The sequence below is a fragment of the Dreissena polymorpha genome, chromosome 13 (assembly GCF_020536995.1).
Source record: "Dreissena polymorpha isolate Duluth1 chromosome 13, UMN_Dpol_1.0, whole genome shotgun sequence".
Classification (NCBI taxonomy): domain Eukaryota; kingdom Metazoa; phylum Mollusca; class Bivalvia; order Myida; family Dreissenidae; genus Dreissena; species Dreissena polymorpha.
This window is the reverse complement of record NC_068367.1, coordinates 38,232,453-38,242,779: the sequence shown is the minus strand read 5'-3', so window position 1 is coordinate 38,242,779 and position 10,327 is coordinate 38,232,453. Positions and strand designations below refer to the sequence as shown.

Sequence of the window (10,327 nt, the reverse complement as noted above, 5' to 3'; positions counted from 1 at the left end):
AGAATAAAACTATATAGAACATTTAGAAAGGATTATATACATACTATTTCATTCGTGTCAATATTTATCTTTGCCATATGTATTTAAATATCGATAGTGATCTGATATCGGATTTGGGTAAAAAACACATTTCAAAACGTATCCTAAATCAGAGCGCATTTAAAAAAGAAATTCAATACTTGCTGAAATAATAAACGTTTGTATATTGAAAATTTAAACCAAAACCAAGAACAGCAAAATGTAATACTGGATAAATAATATTGTATCATAAAATGCCTTTTTATTTTGAACTTAATTTTGACAATATGTTAACTCATTAGAATCGTTATGTTACAGTTTGGTATTAATACGGTTTGAAACTTGTGGACTTCTTTCCCCCGAACTGTAAACTTCAGAGGTCGAATTTCGAGTTTGATTTCGAACGGAACGGCGTACATTTTTCGTGATCGTCCAAAACAATGCTTTCGTGGCATCCCTGAATTTCCGATTAAACGCGCAGTAGAGGACGAAATTCATCGCCGAGTTCGTGTAGAGAAGCAAATTGGACACGTATATCAACGTCACGTTCCCCTGGGAGTTCACGAATTCCGTCCACGTCTTTCCCTTTCCGAAGAGGGCGTGCGAAATGGGATCGTCCGAGAACGCCGAAGGGATGGTGCAAAAGAAGAATACGATAACGATCACCACCAACATTCTAGTAAGCCTTCTTTGGTCACGACTGGCCGCCTGGGCTTGATTGCTCCTAAGCACAAGTCGGTCATGTTCAGCCTGTTTAAGCGTCCAAATTAGCACCGAGTTTGTTAGAATTAGAGTAATGTTGGGGATAAAGTTGATAATGACCGAATGAAACCAGCTAAGGTATAAAAATGTATTGCTTTCCCTGAAATCCGTTCCGTTAGGGTAGTATATGTTGTCTTGTTCTTGTATCTGGAAACAAAAAACACGAGGTATGTTAATGAGCGTTGCTAAGGCTACGATGACGGAAATCGATATCAAAGCTTTCTTGCGTGATGGTTTGGGTTGTAGCGGTCGAACTACGAAGGTCAGTCGCTCGATTGTGATGAAGACGATGAGCCAGACGCTTGCGTTAAAGCATATGTTGCCAATGACGAAGAAAATGTACGCGTTGAAGAAAGCGATGTAATAGCTTCTGGAAATGGAATACGATATCAAGTGTACCAAAGACAGCAGCAGAAATGTCAAGTCTGAAACGGCTAATGCCAACAGATACACGTAAGGTGATTCACTCAGCTCCTTCTGAGCAAGGACTAAAATGTTTATGATATTTAAGGCTGAACCTAAACTGCAGATCAGCTTGCCAGCAAATAGATAAGCAAAAAGAGACGCATCCGAATTTTCTTGTACAGGAGCGTTAATGTCTGTGTTGTTCAGATTGGTGACGCTAGCGATATTATCTACCTCCAAACCGTCCATGGTGTTGGTTTAAAGCACTCTCCCCTGAAATATAAAACATGGGTGAGATAATGCCAGTTTTAAAATTACAATAATTAAAACTGTATAATGTTTTATGGGAACAATTTTGCTATCAGTGTTAAGATATGCATGTAATTCCGTTTGATCCGATGCCAAGTTGCTGCCTGTTTTAAGTAGGAATTGTAACATAGATCGGATGCACATTTGAAGGTCGATGTACATTTATAATAGCGTAACTCGGTTTGACGTTTTTGGTCTATCAGGCGGCAAACAAAAATGCCATTACGGCATTAGTTTGTTGACGCGAAATACTTTCGCATTCCTCCAGCAATTGAATTTTGACTTCAAATATGTCGTCACCATAAAGTGTGAATGTGTAAGACTCTTTTTTTAAACCAATCCACATATTCGTGGGTTATTTGCTCTAGAACACAGTCGTCAAAACGGCGTGGACGTATCAGTCATGATAATGAGAAAACTCTAGTTCGTAATTTGAAATAATAATTGTCTTGCATATGGACAGTTTGAAATGAACAGTGTTGTTTGGGGCAATTCATTTTTGTTCAAAGTTGTAAGTATCCATTATATGTTGAATGACACATATGTACGAGCAGTTTGAAGTAATAAAATTCTAGTCGGTCGATATTTGATTTACGTCAATATCGCGTCATTTTGTTTTGTAAAATCGAGTTATTGAGTAATATTTAGTTATGGAGCAAAACATTAACATACGATGTGTTGGAAAATAATTTCTGTCAGTTTGAAATATTAATTGACAACTCGGCTAATTGCTCCGACCACCATTTTACGTGAACGAGAGATTAGAAAAGCCAGACAAACGGTAGTAGACGACGCAAATTTTGAGATAATATATAGAATTTAAAAAGACGGTTTATCGAACAACAAATAATCAGAAAATATATTAATTCCCGAAATTCACATACATTTTATCTAAAAATGTGAATCCCGCTATTACAGGGCTGACATAATGTAATATATATTTATTGTGATGTTACTTTAATTTAATTTCACCAACACGAACAATTTCAATGGTAATACTTAAATTTGAACATCATCTTGCATGTATAGTAAATTTACAATATTAATTACGCATGAATAGAATTGCGTGATGGTAATATGTTCGAACGGTAAAGAGGAACTATGCACAGAACATTAAATTGAAATATGGCTGTTGCTAAAGCAACTAGTTAATTTGACTTTTTCAGCATAAAATAGTTTTAGTCTGTGGCATCTTCCCATCAAATAAAGTGTTTTCGAATATATTATACTAATTTTACTTAACAAAGTCGGACTAAATGGATGTGTCAAAAATCGAAATCTGATTGGTTGACAGCGGTCTTATCGAATCCTAATATTGATACGACATATTATCATTAAGTGATATTATGGGCATCTAACAATATATAGGTGTATATCGCAACCGTTGATTTTTTTAGGGGGGGGGGATGTTTTCACTTCATATACACTTATATTTGTTAATGCAGCATCAGCATACTATAACAATATCCCGGAAAGACAAAAATAATCCATTTGAATATCAACCGTACTTTCGTTTTGACAACTGACGACAGAAATGATTTGATGTACAATGTGAGTCTCAATGTAGTTTTCATGCCGATTCATTCATACGGCACAAAGACATAATTTTGTTTTACGGATCATTTCGGCTTAGAGGACATGTAAATTATCGAAAATAATATATATTTTTTATAAACAACTGGTAACGTAGATAATTGCTCAGTTACCACATTTTAACTAATTCTTTTGACCTGTTTATTCTTTTCAGCTCAATTCAACAGTGATAAATGCCCATAATATCACTTTAAGATATATGTTATAATATGTGAAAAATTGCATGTAGGATTTTAATTACTAGTACTTAAGATGATGTGATGTGAACAAATTTTAATAAACTGTCTTGTCTTGTCTTATCATATGATTGACAGCTGGTAAATGGCCAATTGCCCTGGAGACGAATATACGTGCTATGTAAATTTAGGTAATACTGTCCTTGGTGAGTGACGCATATTTGAAGCATGTTTCAACTGTATAGATTTTTTGGCGATAATATTTGTTGTTAGATTCAAGCCAGAATTGCCTTGCGAGGCCATTCATGTTTGCGTTATGTGCTGCGATTAACAATCATCTTGCGAGGCAATTCATGATTGCGTTATGTGCTGCGATTAACAATCATCTTGCGAGGCAATTCATGATTGCGTTATGTGCTGCGATTAACAATCATCTTGCGAGGCAATTCATGATTGCGTTATGTGCTGCGATTAACAATCATCTTGCGAGGCAATTCATGATTGCGTTATGTGCTGCGATTAACAATCATCTTGCGAGGCAATTCCTGATTGCGTTATGTGCTGCGATTAACAATCATCTTGCGAGGCAATTCCTGATTGCGTTATGTGCTGCGATTAACAATCATCTTGCGAGGCAATTCCTGATTGCGTTATGTGCTGCGATTAACAATCATCTTGCGAGGCAATTCATGATTGCGTTATGTGCTGCGATTAACAATCATCTTGCGAGGCAATTCATGATTGCGTTATGTGCTGCGATTAACAATCACGCAGCATTATGTTTGCCCTGCATCCGTCCTACCTTAGTATATCATATCTGTGTGGTTGAACATGCTTAAATTACTACTTTAGCTATTCGATTGCTCTGTTTAATAGACGTATATTTATTGGAACTCTCTCATCGTTTCCGATTTTGATTAAGGAATCATAGTGTGTCTAACTGCATATTATCTGTGAGTTGAAAAAGATTTTACACAAAAAGTACTTGCATTATTTTGCAAGGTAATATATGTAAAAACCTTGGTTTAATTGATATCTATTTGCTGATAATAAAAGGAGACGAAAATTGTTAAGTGAAACTGTGTTTTATTTATAGCTCTTTGCTGTAGCATTCGCTTTGTTTATGCTAAACATCGGTAGATTACTTTATCTATCGACTGGCCACTTCAAAGAACAAAATCAGATAAAAATAAACTTGTAGTTAATTAAGGTAATTAATTAGTGAGTACATGATGACAGAAAACCTCCAGCCGCAGGATGGTCATTTAATGTTGTGCAACACTGTTAACATTATGATGTACATTTTTTTCATTTTCTTACTTTTGTTAGGTTTAAGTATGTCGTTCGGAAAATATGTGTAACTATAATGTTTTATACTTTTTCTGCGAGGTTTCAAAGAGGGGTTTTAGGCAACAATGATAAGGACCCATGTCATGTTGTTGCCAGCATCAGTGAAGGAAATTAGCAACATCAAATACATCAACCAAAGATCTATAAATTAACATATTTGCATAATTATATCGGTTTCAATTATCAAGATAGTTGGGTTTGATTCTTCATTTAATGCAATTGATAAGTACATCGCAACGGTTGGGTTCTTTTCATTTAAACGTATTTAACTGTTGTGTAAGTGTTGTTTAACTTTTATCTGGCAAAAGCTTGTGAGTCTTTTACAAGTGGCTTATTAAGTAACGTCGTCGTCGTGTTTTACCATTCGCAATTGTAGCACGGTTGTTTGTATAATTTTCAAAACGAAAGATTTCAGTGCGTTTTTTTTTTCGAAAGGTCATTTACATAAAGACCCTTTATTTTATATTTTTATAAAAAATATGGTGTTTTTGATTAAACTGTTCAATCTAATTGGTTCTGATTATCAACAATTAAAACAATGAACATTTATATCGTAGGGTTATTATAGTTTTATGTATTTTTTCCAAATAAATGTTCTTGTCTCACTTGTAAGCCTCCGATCATTTGTGGAGTATTTTGAATAAATGTTTATTCAAAATATATATTCTGTCAATATAATAGTAGATTGTGATGAACATATATTTATTATTTCACTTTTTAATGGTAGGCAAACACAAAACAAAACATTTATTTTGAAATTCTTTAATATTTGAGAATCAGTATTTTAATTGTCGCGACTGCATTTTCATGTATTGTATTTCAATATTACAAGAATAGTGAATACCTTACCTGATTTTAAAACACACTACATTTGAAATATCCTTAAAAATGTCCACATGTCACATATTAATATCGTTGCAAATAAATATGCAATTAAATATGATAGTTGACCTCAATTCACGTATTTATAGTGCGTAATTGAACGTTCATTACTTTAGCAGAAAATGACACTTAAGTTTACCAGTATAACCGATCCTATCAATTTAAAGTGAATTAGTTTCACTCCCATGCGCACACCGATACTTATGTTAATGGATGGGCGCAAAGTGCTGGCACTAAATGTATCTGCCAATACATGTTAACGTAACACCCCTCAGTGGTGGTTGAAATACGTGGTGTTATTGTTGATGTGTTATCGTTGATGTGTTATTGTTGTTAATTTACGTATTCTTGCAATTGATTGTGTATATTTATATTTGTATTCTTGAATGACCATTTATGTTATGTTATGTTATGTTTAAAAAATGTCAATACCGCCTTGTTGTTAATTTACGTATTCTTGCAATTGATTGTGTTTATTTATATTTGTATTCTTAAATGACCATTTATGTTATGTTATGTAATGTAATGTTGTTATACCTATTTACGTGACAGAAAATAATGTGTATAGTTGTGTATGACGACGATGTACTTATGTATAAGTCTGAATAAACTGTCTGTCTGTCTCTTGTTGCTGTTGTTTACAATTGCAAAACGTTTGTTTCCGATTATCCGACCTAATATGTAATTATTCCAACTCGAGAACATCTTATTTGGTTTGGCAAATGTTTGTATATAATATACTGTTAATTGATCAAATATTGTTTTTGAGTTTTTGTGTTGTCTTCAAGTCATACCATCTGAATTCTATACTTAATTTTTTGAGTCCATTTTAGGATTGATTGAACGCAATAAAACGACATTTTCAGAATTTTGCAAAGGTAAAACATGCTAATTAATATGTTTTTGTAAGGCTATTAAGAGTATTGTTAAAGTAGAACCAATGTAAACATGAACAATTACAATTACACAAATGTACCTTAATAACATACATTTTGTGGACAACACCACCGTGATTAATTTTTTCTCTCGATGGCCTCGCAGTGTTTGTACTGCATTCATGCCATGTTCATCAAGAACCAATCGCCAACTGTTCTGTCATTAATTGCTGCAGTGATGCACGCAAGGTTACCGGTACATGAATCTGACATTTTCTTAAGAATGCTAATTCATTTATCCTATATATATATATATATATATATATATACAATGCTTATTTTGGTCAGATACAGTCTAATTAAATTACACATTTTTGGATAGCATCATGCACCATTTTTGCTCACATATGACTAATTATTTTGTCATTTATCGGTTCAGTCATCACCTTAAGGTTACTGCATAATAATACACCTTTGATCTGCTTCGTTTCTTTGCGTTAAATTTCCTCAATTTAGCGAATTTGATTTGTCTCTTGAAGAGTCCGCATGGTAAAGTTAATGTCAATGGTGTCGACTTGCCGATTTAGTTAATATGTATCAATTACGAAAGAAATAAACGTCAAAATAGTGCCGTATATCATTCTGGAAATGATTGTTGATTGTTTCTAAAGCAAAATCAATTTATAAATGTGAAACATATATATAGCATCCTAGCGCGCTAATCGCGTAGGTCGTGTCGCATGTGATGTTTAAAACAGAGGTGTATTCCGTGTGTAAACGTTTAAAAATATAAAACGTTGATATGAATGTGGAAAAGATTCAGTGTTTGAGTATGTTTTGAATAAGAGCCTGAGATTGCACAATAGTTATTTTTGTATAATTACCGTGCTGATAATTACTGTTATAAATATAATCTTCATCAAGTAAATAAGTAATACAAGAATATACAGTCAAATGCAATAAGTGCATATACGCCCATTTAGTAGCATAAATTGTTGCGTTAGAGTGTCTCTATATTCGCGTCGTATAATGATATATCTTTCGTAACCTATGCGCACACACAATATTGCTATGTTGATACTTTTCATATCACAATATGCTCTCAATAACAATACTGTGACTTTCAGTTCCGAGTCCCTTATGCTACTGCTGCTGCGTGACATTATGTACTAGTTACAGACTTGGTTATTCAATTTACAATGTAAATACAGTTCTTTTGTTACAGGGCAAACACACATTTGTGTCTTATTTTGAGAAAGCTGGTCATAATGCATGTGCGTAAAGTGTCGTCCCAGATTAGCCTGTGCAGTCCGCACAGGCTAATCAGGACGACACTTTCCGCTTAAACTAGATTTTCGGTAAAAAGGGACTTCCTTTAAACGGAAATTACCATTTAAGCGGAAAGTGTCGTCCCTGATTAGCCTGTGCGGACTGCACAGGCTAATCTGGGACGACACTGTACGCACATGCATTATGACGAGCTTTCTCAGAACAAGACACATTTATTAAAATGAATAATAATGTCATTTAGAGTATCTTCTGCATATCGATACACATAATTTGAATAAACAAGTATAAACATTACAATATAAATCAAATGTATTAATATTGAACATTAAAACATACATGCATGATTGTGTATGGTACTTAAGAATAATTTACTTTCGTCTGTGTAGTCATTATATATAGGGATATTGTTGCATATTTATTTAAATATCTTGCCTGCTTGGATGATAATAATGACAACAAAAAGATAATTCAATTTGAAAGCTTTACTATCGCTCAATGGCTTAATAGATATGATTTAAAAAAATGAGTCAACAAACATGTTCACTCATATAATAAGTTTAAGCATTTGAACGATTACATGAGTTAGCATTGGTTTAGCTTCAGTACATTCAGGTATGCAGAATTGTTAAGCAAGCAAACGTACATGCCGATAAAAGACAACTTACTTGACGATAAATGCTCTATCACATGTAAGAAAAAAATGATATTCACCTACACGCGTAAACTACGAACCCGCCAGAAGATATTTCGCCAGTTCGCATGTCTACCACACGGCTTACATTCATCAATTATAAACGGCAGTAGGCCAAATGTCAACTCTATAAAAGATGTTCACTGGGCAGATGACTTACTAGACCAGGAGTTAAGCGGTGCCACCATGATGGCAAATGACTAAATATAATAAGTAACAAATTAAAAATTATATTTCTCACAGGATATCAAACTTATAATGTGGCGGGGGACAATACTGGGATCAGGGTGTTCGTCTTTCAATTTAGGTGCTGTAAATCGAAAGAAAATTTTATAAATATGTTGTGGCCTTAGATAAAAAGTTTAATTATGTACTGTATGTGAACATGCATCGTTTTAAAAATAGCATGGATTTTGATGCGTGTTTTTATATTAAAAAGTCGAGCTAAAAGGACCATAAAAGGGACCATGACTTGAGTAGTTTTAAAATGTAGGATAGTTGAAATTACACATGTACAATTTCATATAAAATGGAACAATGCAGAAAATGTTCTATGTTTGTGACGAGTTTTTGTCTCCGGATAGACGTGCATGGGGTATCCAGAACGAACCGGCGATATTTTGTTATAGCGGGATGGGGATAAACAATTTCTCCGATAATGCATGCAGGTTTGATTTTATTCTGCACTTAAGTATTAAGTTTCGACAAGTTTTCCAAAGACGTGATCGCAAGCAAATCGCATAGAATGCTTGTAAATAAGTATATTATCCATTTCAGAAATGACGCAAAACACGCAAATAAAGATATGAGCGATAAGTATATTGTGTTTTCAGTGAAGTTAAACGAATATCATAATGTGAATACCTTTTTATATAAAGTATATTATGCTTTCATGTGTTTTCATGTCTAAGCTAGACGTCGGTCTAAAAGACAAGATTGTCCTAAGATTGCGCCATTTGTCGCAAAATCATACACTGTGAAGATAGATATTGGGCTAAAGATACTGGCCAACTTTCACGTTGTGGGACTTTCTGCGTGCTACTGACGCTAGAGTTAAATTAATTGTATGATCAAATATGAGAAACACATATAACTCTACAGAGCTTTTTAAAGAGGCTTATAGGTTACATTACGTGCATACATTAATGCATTTATTTTATACCTGGACCTAAGCCTACGCAACAAGGAAATGCAAAGTTGACCACAGGGCGTGGTATATTAAACACAATATTTTGAACAATATTCATTCATGTGTCATCATGGTGGCACCGCCTAACTGCTGGCCCTATACGCCATCTGCCGGTAAAAACCTGTCATAGATTTAGTGATATGTCCCCTACTGCCGTTTATGATTGTTGAATGATTGAATGTAACACGTGTGGAAGACATGCGAAGTTGTTACGAGCCAAATATCTGCAGGCGGGCGTGTGGTGAATTTGCATGAATGTGGATATCCAGTACAATAAAAAACGCGACACAATATGTACGCAGTGATACTATCGCTGATAGGATTGTTCTGATACAAAAACGATTCAAAGAAGAAGATATCGCAAATTTTATGAAACTTTGCGCTGGTAATTCGTCATAAGTGTAGTATCGATGTCATTAACCCATTTATGCCTAGTGGACTCTCCCATTCTTCTAAATTGGATCAATTTATTTCCAAACTTACGGATATCTAGAATATTTATTTTTATATTTAGAATAAATCTTACAGAAATTCATTTAAGCAAACAGCGCAGACCCTGATGAGACGCCGCATCTGGGTCTACGCTGTTTGCCAAGGCCAATTTTTCTAGGCGCTAGGCATAAATGGGTTAAAAACATGATTCGATCAAAGAAATGATCAATACTGCATTTGATCTGTATGGCGTCTTGTGTCCTACTCGTACTATAACATCGTTCATCAACTAAAAGACTTATGCGTAATTAACATGCATGCACATACCTTTAATAAAATTATAAATGTGTTATGC

At 34.3% G+C, this 10,327-nt stretch overlaps 1 protein-coding gene across 1 annotated transcript; it reads right to left on the bottom strand.

Annotated features, from left to right (window-relative positions):
- Window positions 1-260: 260 nt before the first annotated feature.
- LOC127856024 (FMRFamide receptor-like) lies at window positions 261-8,440 on the bottom strand. The gene is made up of 2 exons (XM_052392002.1): window positions 8,326-8,440; window positions 261-1,458 (listed from the first exon to the last, which is right to left on the bottom strand). Exon 2 carries the CDS (start codon window positions 1,432-1,434, stop codon window positions 331-333), a length of 1,104 nt encoding a protein of 367 aa, XP_052247962.1. The 5' UTR covers window positions 1,435-1,458; window positions 8,326-8,440; the 3' UTR covers window positions 261-330.
- Window positions 8,441-10,327: the final 1,887 nt, after the last annotated feature.

Coding starts and splice junctions, on each gene's coding strand:
- LOC127856024 (XM_052392002.1), bottom strand. CDS start 1,434: ATGGACGGTTTGGAGGTAGATAATATCGCTAGCGTCACCAATCTGAAC.